Source organism: Xenopus laevis, chromosome 1S (genome assembly GCF_017654675.1).
Source record: "Xenopus laevis strain J_2021 chromosome 1S, Xenopus_laevis_v10.1, whole genome shotgun sequence".
NCBI classification, from domain to species: domain Eukaryota; kingdom Metazoa; phylum Chordata; class Amphibia; order Anura; family Pipidae; genus Xenopus; species Xenopus laevis.
In genome coordinates, this window is record NC_054372.1 from 116,271,790 (window position 1) to 116,289,210 (window position 17,421).

The 17,421-nt window shown below is 38.7% G+C and overlaps 1 protein-coding gene across 1 annotated transcript in view; it reads right to left on the minus strand.

Annotated features, from left to right (window-relative positions):
* uhrf2.S (ubiquitin-like with PHD and ring finger domains 2, E3 ubiquitin protein ligase S homeolog) overlaps nucleotides 1-17,421 on the minus strand; it is a 66,591-nt gene that overhangs the window by 30,749 nt on the left and 18,421 nt on the right. Inside the window, exons 3-5 of the mRNA XM_018243816.2 lie at nucleotides 5,264-5,520; nucleotides 3,018-3,236; nucleotides 571-680 (exon numbers count right to left, since the gene is read on the minus strand). Coding sequence (XP_018099305.1) covers nucleotides 571-680; nucleotides 3,018-3,236; nucleotides 5,264-5,520 — 586 coding nt within the window. The remainder of the gene's footprint in view (nucleotides 1-570; nucleotides 681-3,017; nucleotides 3,237-5,263; nucleotides 5,521-17,421) is intronic.

Here is a 17,421-nt window from a genome sequence, read left to right on the forward strand (position 1 = left end):
GGCAACTACAACTGCACTCAAAACTAAATGAAGATTTAAAGCTTTGGTAACTAAATTATGCCTAACTTCTGAACTGCCCAGTAGATCGTGATGACAGTTAGTTCAGTTGGAAAGAGAAATCGGGAGGATGGTACTGTTCTCCACGTCAAACTTTTCCCTGGTACTAAACATGAGTGGTTCAATACTACGAGCAATGGACCATGGCAAGGTGTTACAATGATATGTAAGGCACCTACAATCATAGCCATAGGGCTGCTATGGCTAACTTTACGTGAAGCCTTTACTGCTTTTAGTTTAGCCACCATTAACTAGATCAGCGCTGTCCAACTGGTAGCCCAAGCCCCTCCATTGTGTGACCACCCATGCTATTTCTGCTTTTATTGCTTACCATTGTCACGTAGGTCAGAAAAATTCCAGCCCTCAATCTAATTTTTTTTTGCAATGTATTTCAGTATTGGGAAAACAATAAAGTATATTGTACACAGAAAATTCGAAGATAATAATTTTATGTGACTGTTAAATTTTTAGCAAACTGATCTAGGAAGATATGAAAAAAAAAAAACAACTCACTTTTGAATTCGCCATCGCCAGATGATAGTGGGTAAGCTCCAGGCTTTTCTATTTTGTATATTTCATCTGCAAATGTTATCTTGCAGTCATTTATTACATCCTCAGGGCCACTATAATAAAAACAGTATAATAACACCATCATTTTGTCAGCAATACATTTTTGATCATTTAAAAAAACAACATTTCTCTATAAATCACAGTAACACTAAAAATTGTATGAACAACATTTCAAGTGACTAGTGTAATTTATTTACAATGACGGTCCTAAACTTTCTTTTCTTAATGTTAACCTCATATATTAATCACAGTTAACATCCAGACCTAATATTTTCGGACTTTTTTTTTATGTCCCCTTTTTGTAGTCCAATATTTTCTCTGGCCGCTATTACTGTATAAATAAAGATATAAAATACATTACATTATTATTATAAAAGTGCAGCCAGTGAATCGTCATATAGCCAAAACTATACCCTAACTGCAATTTAGCCTAGGCCCCTGCTTTGGGGAACCCATTAGCAATTCTGGAACCAATGGCTAAGAATTAAACTCCTAAAATATCAGTAGCAAAAAAGCCAGGTCACAGGTCTGCAAAAATGAATTTTATTTGCAATTTTACACTTCCTCAAAATTAAAAACATAACCAGAACTGCAATTCAATGTTTAATCCTACAAATGTATTACAATTTATTTATGAAGGAGTTGGCATCTTCTCTCAGTGTTTGTGGGGTTAGCTTTAGACCCTCCAATGCTAGCAGCAGCAGTAGTGTAACAAGAGCGTGCACAACTCTCACCAGGACATCTTCAGAGGGGTCCAGCGCTCATAGCTGCCCTTTCCTGCAACTCCCTCCCCTGCTTGCGTGACAATTTAAAGAAGACGAGGGGAAGGAGGATTCTAATGCTATAGATGAAGTTGGCCCCACAGGTCTAAGCCTGCCTAAAAAGATACAGGCCATTCATAAAAATGTTTCATCAATATAAAAAAAGTGTAATATCAACAGTGCCCAGCAGATGTCAGTTAAGTTACAATTATTTCACAGCCAATAAAAAATCCCTAATGTCATTATTTGGTGTGAAAGGAGAAGGAGCATCCTCCACTAGTTTCGCTGCAAAAAAGAATCCCATAGACTACAATTGGTGAAAAAAAATTGTTGCACGTATGTGTTTTTTTTTGTTTTTTTTTTAAATAATTTCACTTTTTGTTCAGCAACTCTCCACTTTGGAATTTTAGCATTTATCTGGTTGCTAGGGTTAAAATTACATTAGCAACCAGGATGTGGTTTTGAAAGAGAGACTGGTTTATGAATAGAAGAGAACCGGAATAGAAAAATGAGTAATAAAACAATAACAATAAAATTGCAATTTCGCAGAGCAATAGTTTTTTGGCTGCCAGGGTCAGTGACCCCCATTTAAAAGCTGGAAAGCCTCAGAAGAAAAAGGCAAATAATTATTAAAGTATAAAAGATAATGAAGACCAATTAAAAAGTTGCTTAGAACCAAAAGCCATTCTATAACATACTTAAAGTTAACTTAAAGATGAACCACCCCTTTAAAGGAAAAGGAAAGGCTTTGTGCACTTGGGGGTGCCAAATGTTTGGCACCCCAAGTGATTGTATTAATTTACCTGAAAGAAAACTGCACTGGCCCGGGGTTATACCACGGCGCGATCGATTCTCTTCTGGCGTCTTTTTTCTTCAAATTTCCTGGGGCAAGCGCATGTGTAGTTGAACGAAATAGCCGGCTAGTTAAAGTTCGGCTTTTTGTTCTACTGCGCATGCACAGCCGGGCGAAGGAAGAAGGATGAGGATCGCTCCATGCTGCTCACTGTTATAACCCCAGGCCGGTGCAGTTTTCTGCTGATAGGAGCACGAGCTCGGGATTTCAGGTAAGTAAATACATTAACTTGGGGGTGCCTAAGTGCACAAAGCCTTTCTTTCTCCTTTAAAGAAGAGGAAACATTGCACTGCAAGAGATTTAACACTGAATATTTTAAAGGGATTCTGTTATGATTTTTATGATGTAGTTTTTATTTGCAGCCATCAAAGGTCACTTTGCCTGGGCATGTGCTTTCAGAAAGAGCCAGCACTTTAGGATGGAACTGCTTTATGTCAGGCTGTTGTTTCTCCTACTCAATGTAACAGACTGTGTCACAGTGGGACCTTGCTCTCCTACCTGAGAGGTGGCCCAGAACAGGGGAGACAAGCAGATGAACAAGTATTTAGTAATACTAAACAAAAATGCTATAAGATGTTTCCAAAGCAGAAATACCTCACTTAAGATATACTAGGGCAACATTTACATTTTTAAACTTACTGAATGGCAAACACCGCAACCAACAGGAAACAAACATGACTGCTCATGTCTAAACTGTACTTAAAAATAACATAGTGGCAAAAGTTTATACTAGAGATTTTGTCTTCGTAGCAATTAGAAAAATGACAGTTGCTTACCCCAAAAATATCTTAGCAAAAACTTCTTTATTAGTTCTTGACATTTCCTTCAGGTTTGTTATTTCAGCATCAAACCAGAATCCACGCTCCTCTGGAGTTTCGACATTGTAGTTCACCATGACTTTGTCACCAATTTTGAAATCACTCCACTTTAGTAAAGTTCTTGCTCTTGGCCGCAGGTTGGGCAACTTCATTTCCACCAAACCATTTTCTGGATAACTGGGAATGTAGATTAAAAAAAAAGTATGGAAAATGTTCTAGATTATTTTTAAACTCTATGCTTGTTTTTCCCACCTATTCCATTGTAGATTTAGGGTTCGTACACACCTGCGTTTGATGACGCATGTAAGCACCCAACGTAGCTGGAACACAACATGTCCCACCTGCGTTTAGCGCTTATATGCATTATTGTGAGGATGCCCCATTAAAGAAGAAATGCCTGCATCTGGACCTGCGCACCCCAACCGGTACACAGGGGAATGCATGAAAACCACAGGTGTGAACGAGCCCTTACAAAAGATGTGCTCTTCAGTCATTCAAGTTAGCTGGAACAGCCGACACATTTACAGGATAGAAGGATGCCAATTAATCATGCAAAAAGGCTATCAGAAAAGCGAAAATTTAAATGAAAAAAGTATTTTAATGAAGAGTAAAATTAAACCAAAATTAAATATCTAGATTAGAGGGAGGTCAGTTGGTCAATGAGAACAGGGCAAAAGCAGAGATTCTGAACTGTTCAGAACTTTTTTTTGAAGAAAAGTAGCGAGTTTGTGAAATGCCCTGCCAGGTGATGTTGTGATGGCCGATTTTTGTAATGCCTTTAAAGGGGCTTGGATAAGCATTGGCTATTGTGATACTAATCCAGAATGCACTGAATTACAGGAAGGCCATCTCTCATAGACTCCATTTTAATCAAATAATTAGCATTTTTAAAAAATCACTTCCTTTTTTTCTGTAATAATAAAACAGTACCTATCAGAGCAATATATAATGAATCCTTATTGGATATAACACAATCCTATTGGGTTTAATTAAAGCTGAAATCATTTCATAGGTGATCTAAATTATGGAAAGGTTCCTTAACCCGGAAAACCGAGTTCCTGAGCATTCTGGATACCAGGTCCCATAACTGTATTGAATTATTATTAAAAGCAAGATTCAAAAGTATCTAATAGATAAAAAAAACATTCCCAATTTCATGGGGTAAATGGCAAGGTTAAAAATAGTTAATTTAAGAGATGTTAAAAAAAAAAAAAACTAGTGCAAAAGGTAGCATCTGTATCTGTAGAGTGGTATCAGCATAGTTGCCTATTTATCATGCTGTGCAACCACTGGAATAAAACATCGTGATGTAGACCATAGCAAACAATCAGCAATCAAATTTCAGTCACCTTAAAGTTAGAAAACAAAATCAAAGTTCTGATTGGTTGCTATGGGTATAGCCACATTTTTAAAAAAAATTGCATCAGAAAAATAGCACCAGTTGTCTTGTCATATGGTTGAAGATTAAGATTTGGTTTGAAAAAGCACAAGTTTGATTTTTTTAATAAAATGATGAAATTATTATAAATGCTGAACAGATTCTTAGATTCACTGCATTCCTGTATACACACACACACACCTATATAAAATATGGTGTGCAAAATGGAGTTGTGCAGTCTACAAAGGAGGGAAAAATGAAGAAGAGGCATGCTCAACACAAGTAGCAACACAGGACAGTAATGTAGAAAAAGAAGAGGCCTGTCTGGGTGAGGCTTTCGCAGAGAAAGTATAGGCAGGATAAGACTTTCAAGGGGAGGTGCATAGAAAGGAGAAAGATGGCAGTTATATGTGTGAGCAGTAAGTAGAAGGTAGCAAAGATATTGGATTGTGGGGAAGCTATAAACCTGGAGTGGTGAGAGACAGAGAAGTCAGTTGGAAAAAAAGTGGCTAGGGCAGGAGAAAGCAGAACAATATTCTGGAACAAGAGCAGGTCCAAGATGGTAGAATATTCCAGAGGAAGTAGGGAGGATGGAGAACAACATAGTGAAAGCATCAGAGTCAAGCTGAGGGTAGAGGATACAGTATATTTGATCAAAACACCTGTTGAACAGTACTACGGACTATGATGGCACCTTTGAAATACATGATGACAATAATAATATGTTGATGTAACTAACTGTAATATTATTGTTTGTCAATCTAGGATTTTTTTTGTGAGTTAGAGGTTTGCATAATGGAATCATATGTCTCTAAATAAGACTTACTCGTCATACTTGATGTGATAAATAATATTTTCATCGTCATCCAAAATGTCATTATAAGAAGTTGAAGGGTTAGAATCCACAACATGGGAGTTTTCTCTTGAATGTTCCAGGTTTCCATTGGTTCCTCTGTAAGAATGTCCACCTTTCAAGTAAGCTTTGCCATTCTTCTGTGCTTTTTTATTCTGGGTGACATTCTCAACATGAGCTTCAAACCAGGCTCCTATACTGACATCACGGGCATCGACCAACTCGTTAATCTAAAAACAACACAAACTTAGATTAAAACAAACAATTAACATTATTAGTCATCTGACTCAACTGAATAGATAAACTGAATAAAAAAATGCAACCCGTGAAAACGTAAAAGGACACCATCTCCTAATAAAAGAGGAAATCCGTTTTCATAGAAACATATCTTTACAGCAGGGGTGTCCAACCTTTTGGCTTCCCTGGGAAACATTTGAAGAAGAAAAATTTTCTGGGGCCGCACATGAAATACACAACACTTTTGATTTATAAAAATAAAGGAAATACACAGAAATTAACAACAATACCAGCCAGATAACCAGATTGAGCTATACACCGGAATATGGGACAAATATAGAGCAACCTTCTCAGGGTTGCCAGGTCTAATTTTCAAAACCAGCCCAAAACTAGCCAAGTGGCACTTCAAAGGTAGCCCAAAAATAGTTCAATATTTGCAGTAAAAAAAAAGTCTAAAAAATAAATGAATGTATGTGGCCTTTTTTAGATTTTCACTGTTTTGCTAATTTTCCAACAAAGCAAAATGGTAGGTACAGACTTGACCATCACCAGGGGCGTAACTAAAAGAGGCCCAATTTGTAACTGGCGTATTTTCATAAAAAATTATTTATTTCACTGCACATATTGTGCTATGTTTGGGCTACTTTTGAAGTTGAATAAACAATTTATTTATAATTCATTTTTCAGTTACAAAATTAATTCTCTATTTTTGATACTATGAACTGTGAATTTAATTAAGAAGTGATTATTCACTGCAATGCACTTATAAGCTATTAAGTACATTTACCTTATAATTAATTATCTTAAAAACAAATCAATTGATTATTGGGAATCACAGGGGGCTTGGGAATTCATTTCTTTCTAATTAATTTTTGTATTAATTCTAATTTATTGCACTGCTCTTTAATTAACATGATTGAATAAATAAGTCCTGTGGACAAGGAGTGAACAAATTGGTTGTCAAATAGATTTAATAGTGAATTAATGCCTTATCCTACAGACCTACACACAGTGAATTTAGTAAAAATAATAATTCCAGAAAAATATGGAATAGGTATATGGCCCAGGGGTGTTACTACACAAATCCCTACTTCCAAATGTATCATGTCAAATGCAAAGCACTAAGCCAGACTAAAACAGTAAAAAATTCTGTACCTGTAAAAATACTGTGTATTGTGCTGAACCAGGGGAGCTGAGGTAATAATAATTTGTTGCTGTGGAGTGCAAGAGTGCCAGACTTGCCAGTAAGCTGCAGGCTGAAGCTAGCCTTTCATTAGGCAGGAGAAGAGCCACGTAGTTTTGGGAGTTGCTCTCTCTCTGTGCCTTTATCATGCTCCCAGACAAGAGGGCGCAGGGCCCAGCAAAGCCAGGAAATTGGCGCCAAACACTAGCTGCTAGCTAGCAGCAGCTAGCAGCCGTTGGGGAGACTGGTGCGGAGAACACAGGCGGTGACGTCACACGCAGAGCGCCGGCGCTGACGTCACACGCACTGCGCGCACAGTAGAGAGGCTGCAGCCAGTCCAGCAAAGCTGTGGGGAGAGGAGGTGTGCCTTTGCTCTGATGCGCAACATGCCAAACAGATTGCTTCCTGCTGGGCCGCACGGATCTCCATTCCGGGCCGCATGCGGCCCGCGGGCCGCGGGTTGGACACCCCTGCTTTACAGCATTGTAAAATATGATGTCACTAAAAATATATTAGCTGTATCAACAACAGATATCTTGAATATTTTGCTTTAAATAATCAAATGTATCACAGCTATATAAAAAAGGCATTTTTTTTAAACAATGAACTTACTTTACCATCAGAAACTTTTACAGCCCTGTAATAATAACAACCCATGCCTTCAAAATTGTGCACAGTAAGGTCTATCTTTCGCTCGTGCCAAATTAATTTAGAAATGTTCGTGAAACTGAATATTCGCAGTGCACCCCTAAGCTTAGGAGTCATTTGAGCCAGGTAGTTCACAGCAGCCCAAAACATGTAGTGTGAATTGGCAAAAAAGAAATACTGAGAACATGTTTAGAGACACAGATCTTCCTGCCAAAAGACTGTGGGTGTATTGGGCTGGTAGAAAAGCACAAAAGATAAGGTATTTCCAGTTATTTTGTTTTTGTTCCTTTAAGGCTTCTACGTGATACAGTTATGTAAACAACTAGAGCTTTCCAGTATTTCAGTTGCCAAAAAAAATTGCTAGTCTTAAATCCACTGCCACTAGGGTTGCCCCCTTTTAAAAAAATTTCCAACAGCCGATGGAGGGGGCGGGAACAAAAGGAGTGGGCAGTGATGCCGAAGGGGGCAGAGCCACTGTGCAGAGTGGATGTGGTGGGCCGTGATGTCTAAGGGGGCGGAGCCACAGCGCGCGAGTCGCAAGAAGCCGGCAAAAAGGTATGTTTTCACCAGACTGGGAGGGCAGGCCACAGGCTTTTGTTAGGTGTATTACAATTTGTAATACCAGCCCCAGCCTTGGCAGGTGTTTTACCGGCTAGGCCGGTAAAATACCGGCCTGGTGGCAACCCTAACTCTGCCACCAATTAAATGCTGACTTTTACTCATGTTGTGTTATTTTACAATTGAGAAGAAAAAAATCTTATAAGTTTGGCAACAAATACAATAAAAACATCTGCAAAAAGCTGTATAGACTAAGCTGCAAAGTACATCAAGACTGCTGTTTTTAAAAGTAAAGTATGCATCAAACAAATTCTCTATCAAGCCTTTGAATATTTGTTTACGCTAATTTACTAACACTCAAATTTTGTTATTTTCCACAAGTATCGAAAAATGTGTTGTTTTCCTATATTCCCAAAATGCTCTTAAAATTTTAAATGTAAATGGGTATATAATAATAAAAGGCCAGTGCAGTTCTCTGCATCAGATTGGGGTATCAGGTAAACAATTATAAGCACTTGGGGGGTGCCTAACATTTTTGCACCCCCCCGTAATTTAAAGGGGTTGTTAATTTTTAGTATGATGCAGAGAGTGATATATGCAAATGGTTTTCATTATTTGTGGAGTTTTTTTTTTTTGTTATTTAGCTTTTTATTCAGAAGCTCTCGTTTTCAATATCAGCAATCTCTTTGCTAGGATCCAAATTACCCTAGCAATCATGCATTGATTTCAATAAGGACTGGAATATGAAAAAATGAGGGCCTGAATATAAAGAGGAGTAATACAAAGTAGCAATAAGAATACATTTGTAGCCTTACAGAGCATTGACCCCTATTTGAAAGCTTAAAAATATTTTTTTAAGCTTTTTAAAAAAAAAACTAAAAAAAATAAAGAATACCAGTTGAAGAGTTACTTAGAATTGGCCATTCTATAGCATTCTAAAAGATAACCCTCCCCTTTAACCTTTTTGCTCCATGAAGGCCATTTTTATATTAGCCATAGGATACAAATAGAAGTACATAAAATATTAATGTGCTAGTCAGATAAACAGGGCAATTTAATAAAAGGCTACCCACATCCAGTAACGCATACCATAAATCAAATGTGTATTTTTAAAACAGTTAATCTTATCAGCTGCTAAATAGGGATGGGCGAATTTTTTCGCCTTGTTTCGCCGCAAAAATTACGCCCATAGACTTGTATGGCGTCACTCATTAAAAACATTTCTCCGTGCGACAACATTTTTTTGACGGCCATAGACTTTAATAGGCGTCGGCGTCATTTTGACGGCGGCGAATTTTTGACGAAACGGGTCAAATTCACCCATCCCTACTGTTAAGGGTTACTATTAAACTAAAGTAGCAAACTTAAAGCACTAGTGTCTTGTAAGACACTAGTTCCAATACAAAGTACTGTATATCTAGAATCCCTGCCATAAAGCAAAACAGGACTTGTGTTCTCCAAAAAGGAGATGGCAATAGTGACTTGAGTATTGGGAAATGGATTCCTCCACGCAAGTATCCAAAAGTAAAGAACATTTTTTCCAAAATTACCTCGCTTGACACACTATTACAAGATGTACTTGGGTAAAAGTAAATAAATGCTAATAAATGTTAAATTGTGCCAGAATATTTTCCACAGTGGTGTCCACAACCCTTACAGGAACTGCAAACTAGAATCACTAACAGCTGTATCGAGTCTCTAATGTAATAAAATAAATAATATCCTTCCAAAAGTTGCAAAAGGACATGGACACGGACACAAAATGATTCAGATTTTCTACATTTACAAATTAAAATATGAAAAAGACATTGGGGGGTTATTTAATTAAAGGCACTAAGTTTGCCCAGGAGCAGGAACCCATAGCAACCAATCAACAAGTATTACTTACTGGTCACCTGTTTAAACCATTGCTAATATGCATTGGTGTTCTATTTGCAGATTATGAATGGCAGTGTACAATGGGGGTAAATCTGCCAAAAACATGCTGCCTGGTAAGAGTCCATTTTCATGCTTTATACATTATTGATATCACTACACATCCATTAGGCAAACACTGACTTCAAGGGCCCTAAATAATCAGTGTCTTTAACAAGGCATTTATTTTAGTTGTGAAGAATGTATACTATTAGCTAGTGTAGTTTTTATTTCTAAATTACACTGTTTACACTGCAAATAATTCACTCTACCATGTAAAATTTAATTCCTGAACCAGCAAGTGAATTTTTTTTTTATTTGTAATATTGGTGTGTAGGCAGCCATCTCAGGTCATTTGCCTGGCCATGTGCTTTCAGCCAGCACTTTAGGATGGAACTGCTTTCAGGCAGGCTGCTGTTTCTCCAACTCAATGTAACTGAATGTGTCGCAGTGGGACCTGGGTTTTAACATTGAGAGCTGTTCTTATATCTACCAGGCAGCTGTGTTAGGGAGCGGTTATCTGGTTCCCTTCCAATTGTTCTGGTGTTAGGCTGCTGGGGGAGAAAGGGAGGGTGTGATATCACTCCAACTTGCAGTACAGCAGTAAAGAGTTACTGAAGCTTATCAGAGCACAAGTCACATGACTGGGAGCAGCTGGGAAACTGACAATATGTTTAGCCCCATGTCAGAATTCAAAATTAAATATAAAAAAAAAATCTGTTTGCTCTTTTGAGAAACAGATTTTTAGTGCAGAATTCAGCTGGAGCAACACTTTTAACTGATGCATTTTGAAAAAATGTTTTTCCCCATGACAGTATCCCTTTAAGGCCCTTACACATGGGTGAGCAGGCCCAGACACACTCAGTTCTTACTTATGGTGCTGTCCTCACAACAATGCATGTAAGCTCTGAAAGCCGGTGGTACGCAGCATTGCGTGTATCTGGGCCTGCATTCCACTGTGGTTGAACAGAACACAGGGGAGCGCAGCGCAAGTGTGTTGATTGGAATAAGAAACTGGAATATGAGTAGGAGAGAGCCTGAATAAAAAGATAAATAATAAAAAGCAGCAATAACAATTAATTTCTATGGGATTTTTAAAAGAGTATTTATAAATAGGTGAAAGTTCATCCTCTGATAAATACCCCTTTCAAAATCCCATAGAAATGAATGGAGAGTGGCTGAATTTCACTCTAGAGGACTGTGGTGATGTCTAACTTCACTTTTCGATAGATATACCCTCATGTGTCCTTGGCCCAAGAGGCACAACTTCACTGGTAAAGGCTTGATAATGGTGGTGTTAGCATTAAGGTTTGTGATTAGCATGAAAAGCAGCAAATAGCAAAAATGCATGCAAAGCGCCAAGTCATCCTGCACTTTGGATCCTATCCAATGCTTAGGCCCACAGGCATTCATGATGAAACACAAAGACCTCTGTGTTTCTCATGAATACAGTCCTGCTGGTAATCAGCAGCACTGCACCCATCAGTGCTCCATCACTAATAACAAATCCTATCACATTAATAATAAATGAGCCTTACATGTTTAGTGTCATGTTTAAGGTGCAGATTTATTATAAATTGAAGTAGGTAGTGGCCTAACAAGGGGACCACAGGCCCGTGTGCAAAAACTCCCTCCCACAGGACACTTGTCATGTGCATCTACACATCACGTCCTTGTTCGGAGGGGAAAATCAAACCTGCCTGATCGTTAGCTAGATGATTTCTGGCCAGATATTGGTCCGGGAGGCCTGTCGGAAGACCCCATATAAGCTGCTGAATCTTTCTAAAGAAAATACGTTAGATCAAACTATCCTGCAAGCATACACAGGAGCATAAAAAACTAAATTAGTTGAACTACCTGTGGAGGTTAGCCAACATGATATCTACTAGTGAGCAATTCCAAAAGAATGTTTCACAGCAGCAGAATACTGCTGAATCTAAACAGTGTCTCATTATTGTCATTTTCAGGATATTTTAAGTGGCTTATGCACATTCATTTTACTTTGAAAGAAACATGGAAAAATACGCTGCACCACTATTACCCATTAGTTTGAAATCATTACAGATTCCTTTCTTCAGCACTTCCCAGTTTCTGCTTGAGCTAAGGGTTCATACAACATATCCATGCCAAAAAAAGCTTCAGTTCCCTCAACAAGTTCATAACAAATGCAAGCTCGGTATCACAAAATCCCCATGGTAACCGAATGTTCAATTAGACACGTGAAAAGAATACCAGCTGAATGCAATAAGCGTAGCTGCAAGTCTACACATTCCTTAATATTCGGCAGGGATTATTAACACGTCTAGTAACATAGTAAGTAAGGTTGAAAAAAGACACGTCCATTCAACCTTTTAATTTTTTTTTTATCTGCCTAACTGCCAGTTGATCCAGAGGAAGGCAAAAAAAAAACCATCTGAAGCCTCTCCAATTTGCCTCAGATGGGGAAAAATTCCTTCCTGACTCCAAAATGGCCTAGTCCCTGGATCACCTTGTACTTTGAGCTATCTCCCATAACCCTGTATTCCCTCACTTGCTAAAAAGCCATCTAACCCCTTCTTAAAGCTATCTAATGTATCAGCCTGTACAACTGATTCAGGGAGAGAATTCCACATCTTCACAGCTCTCAATGTAAAAAAACCCTTCCGAATATTTAGGCGGAACCTCTTTTCTTCTAATCGGAATGGGTGACCTTGTGTCAGATGGAAAGACCTAATGGTAAATAAAGCATTAGAGAGATTATTATACAATCCCTTTATATATTTATACAAAGTTATCATATCACCCCTTAAGCGCCTCTTCTCCATCGTGAATATCCCCAATTTGGCCAGTCTTTCCTCATAGCTAAGATTTTCCATACCTTTTACCAGCCTAGTTGCCCTTCTCTGTACCCTCTCTAATACAATAATGTCCTGTTTGAGTGATGGAGACCACTCAATATGCTGTACGGCATATTCTAGATGGGGCCTTACAAGTGCTCTATACAGTGGAAGAATGACCCCCTCCTCCGGCGACGCTATGCCCCTTTTAATACAGCTCAAGACCTTATTTGCCCTTGATGCTGCTGACTGGCATTGCTTGCTACAGCCAAGTTTATAATCTACATGGACTCCAAGGTCCTTTTCCATAATGGATTTGCCTAGTGCAGTCCCATTAAGGGTATAAGTGGCTTGGACATTTTTACATGACTTTACATTTATCAACATTGAATCTCATTTGCCACTTAGCTGCCAAGATTGCCAGATTGTAAAAATCATGTTGCAAGGATGCCACATCCTGGATGGAATTAATTGGGCTGGATAGTCAAATTTGGCTGACATGACCTATCCTTCATAAAGCCATGCTGATTGCTGCTCATAATGCCATTGACTAAATTTTGAATGTGATCCCTTAACAAGCCTTCAAATAATTTGCCCACCACAGATGTCAAACTTACTGGCCTATAATTGCCAGTCTGAGATCGTTATCCCTTTTTAAATATTGGAATAACATCATCTTTTCTCCAATCCATAGGCACCATACCAGATGAAAGTGAATCTGAGAAAATCAGAAATAGGGGCTGGTCTAAAACTGAACTAAGCTCTCTTAGAACCCGGGGTGTATGCCATCAGGCCCTGAAGCCTTGTTTATATTAATTTTTATTAAAGCTTTTTGAATCATATCCTGAGTCAGCCACTGACTAGATTGAGCTGAGCCATTAGTGCAGCTATAAAGTGAACGTGGGAACTCAGACTCCTCTAGTATACACTGATGAAAAGAACTGATTTTGCACATTTGCCTTGTACAACTGGTGAAGTCTGCTGGTTATCTATAGCACCTGCGTGAACACAACATGAACATTTTCAAAGTAATCTTAACATGCAAGCACTTGATAACTGCTGCTTACACCTTGCAAATTTTCGTGATCAGATTAGCACTGTCAGAATTTTGTCGCATCGGTCTACAAACTGCTGAAGCTCAGAAAACATTTTCTACAATTAACACCTCACCTCAGACGAACGAGCCTAATTTTGGATTCTGCTGCACACTAATGATACAGCACCTACTGCACATTCCATCTAAATGCTATAGCTTTGCATTTAAAGGTAATCATTGGGTAAAATGAGGTGTGAAGAAAGTGTTCGCCAATAATTTGGATTACAGGCAATTTGTTGCGACAGGAAGTATCTTCTGTTCTTTCTGAGGCTTAGCCTTGAAATTATTGTCTGCTTCCTCAAACCACTAATCAAAGGGTAAAAATTGCTTCAACAATGCTTGCAGCATTGCATCATAAGTGTCCAGAGTAACTAATCTCTTAATTTAAGTAATTGTTAGTAGAAAGTTGCAGTTTAGGCAGGATATTGTGAAAATCGTGGTTGCGTGTTTGAGAGTCCTGTGCGGGTCCATTTTTTTAAACCCGTACCCGACCCCTTACCTGCAATCCACAACCCGGACCCGCAACCCGGATTCTTACCCGCGTGGACCTGCAGGTACCTCATCCGCAACCCGGACCCGCTAACCATCAAGAATCAGGAAGTGCTGTCATTGTAAACTGGAAATGACATCATCGGAAGTAGGTGTGATCAGAAAAAAGGAGTAAAAATCGCTAGAGAAGACCCGCGGCCCTACCCGCAGAACCGCCGACCCACGTCTATACCCGCACCCACAACTTCTACCCGCAACTTGCAGGGTACTGCAGGTTTTTTAGGGTAACCTGTGGGTACCCGACTCGCTGCAGGACCCTAACGTGTTTCAGCAGCTGCTTAAGAGAAATGGATCTTGGGAATAATGTGTAGTAGGATTTGACTGTGGCATCATGCAACTAAAGAAAAGAAAAAGTCAAACAAGCATGATCTCATAATAGTAAAATGCTTAGCAGTAAAAAATTCTCAGGAATTGTTTTCTGTTCCATTTGAGATGGCATTGATTTAAAGAGATGGTTAGAGATTGAGGTCAGACTTTGAGGGGGTTAGTGAAAGGGAAAATGTATATGTCTGGTTATCATCTACATACTAATTAAAACTAAAAAGTCAAACAAAAAGCAAACACAAATCCGAACAAATATAACAAGTCTTCAAAAGCCAGTGTATCAGAAAACACAAGTACAGGAAGGCCAAGTACAGAGCCTTTAGGAACCTCTGCACTAGTGAACTAGTGATAAGGCTTGGTTTGCATAAGAGACAAGTATTGGTTAGTAATTTAAAGGAGAACTAAACCCTAAAAATTAATATGGGTAAAAATGCCATGTTTTATATACTGAACTTAATGCATCAGCTTGAACTTTTAGCCTCTCAATAGCAGCAATGATCCAGGACTTCAAACTTGTCACAGGGGGTCACCACCTCGGAAAGTGCCTGCGACACTCACATGCTCAGTGGGCTCTGAGCAGCTGTTGAGCAGCTAAGCTTAGGGGTCGTCATAAATTATCATGCATACCGTAAAATTTGATTTGTCAGTCATATAAGATGAGGCTACAAGGCGGATTATTAGGATTCTAATGCTAATTTTGCTGGTTTATATGCTTCCATGTAGTAAGAATTAATTATTAATCGGCCTTATTTTGTGACATTTCTATTCTTTCTATACAATATACTGGGGCATCTTTGAGGGCACAGATCTTCCCTGCTAAAGGGCTGCAGTTGCCTTGGGATGGTACAGAAGCCCAAAACATAATGTACAACATTTCTAGCCTACTTCTTTAGTTATGTTTTAGTTCTCCTTTAAGAATCAGTATGCAATTTAATGCAACTTTAATGCAACTGCCCATAAGTCTTAAATGCAGCATGTTTTAATCTTCTTAAATTATGCAAAACGTGGGTTGGAAGACACCTTTAAAAAATTAGTAATCATTTTCAAGATATTCGTTTACCTCATCTACCCTCATAGTAGATGAGTTTCTCTTTTCACAAACTATGCTGGTGGGGGTTACATCAGTTTTCTTTCAAAGCAGTCAATCTCTAGTAACTATGAGACACAAGTACTCTGCTTATCCTTTATCCAATCAAGCCTGAAATCTGGTGGCCAGACCGGCAGAGTGGGCCACTTGCCTCATTAAACTACCACACTGAAGAAAGACCTCCTTTCTTTTGAAGAAACCAACAGAATTTTGGAGAAAACTCTGATTTCTCCCAATACCCTGATGCTGGCGTGTATTTGATTTTTTCAAAGACAGAGAGCATGGGCTGCGGAGCAGAAGCTATAAGAGAGTAAACATAAAGTTAACAAACAAGAGTCAGTACAAATTGCTTTCGCGGTATAGGCATGTATAATGATAATGGCATTTGTGTTTATCATGGATTTATCTCTAGATTTTGCCCTTTATGTTAATGTTACCCTGTCTGTCTGCAGAATGAACTGTCTAAAGCTGGCCATAGACGCAAAGATCTGATCGTATGAATTAAGGATTCGTATGATTTTCGTACCATGTGTAAAGAGTCCCGACATTTTTCGTCCGACGGAGACCGGTCGTTTGGTCGATCGGACAGGTTAAAAGATTCCTGTCGGCTGCTGATAATATCTCTGCATGTATTGCCGATCATACGATTTTCAGTGTCACTAGCTATGGTCGGACATAACTTTCGTACAATTGCTGTCAGGGGCAGAACATCGGCTGATCTGTACTTTTCTACTTTATTTGATCGCAATGGTTAGTGGTAGGTCGGGAGATGGGGAAGTCTGATCGTACGATGCTTCATATGATCGGATCTTTGCATCTATGGCCATCTTAAGAACATAGTTCTACGGTTTTGATCTTTTATTGTTTAGGAGTATACTAGGATGATGTTTTAGCCCACACGCCTGATACCTGTGTATACCTTCATACAGGCATGGGATCCGCTATCTGGAAACACATTATCCAGAAAGTTCCAAATTACGGAATGGCCATCTTCCATAGATTCCAGTTTATCCAAATAATCCAGATTTTTTAAATGATTTCCTTCTCTGTAATAATTAAACAGTACCTTGTACTTGATCAAAACTAAAATACAATTAATCCTTATTGAAAGCAGAACCAGCCCATTGGGTTTATTTAATGTTTTCATGATTTTCTATTAGATTTAAGGTATAAAGATCCAAATTACAGAAAGATCCATTATCCAGAAAGTCCCAGGTCCCAAGCATTCTGGATAATAGGTCCCATACCTATACTTGTATGCATGTCCATCACCCACCTAAAACCCTACATAGTACTACACTGGGATTTGCAAATTGGGGCTGACCTTCCTAAATCTGGTTAACTGGAGGGTATGCTGTGAAATGTTGTGCAATGGCAATCGTTTTTTTTTATCACATTTATGCTATATTAATATTTCTTGGCCTAGGAAAGGATTGGATTTTAGCAAGGCAGAAGAAATGTCATGTGGAGAAGTTATCCTCCATAAATGCTCTGCAGGAGGGTAACAGGGTGAAAATACATGTGTGATTGGTTGCCGCAGCAACTTCTTAAAACCAGTGATTCGCCCTAAAAGACGCAGCAACCAATTGCTGGCATGTGTCTGTAAACTCAGCCAGATGAAGAGGATGTTTTAAGAAAGACTGCACTCGGTTGTAAAGAGGCACAAGAGTCAATATTACAGGACAGAATGGAGTAATATTTATCAACAAAATGTACCAG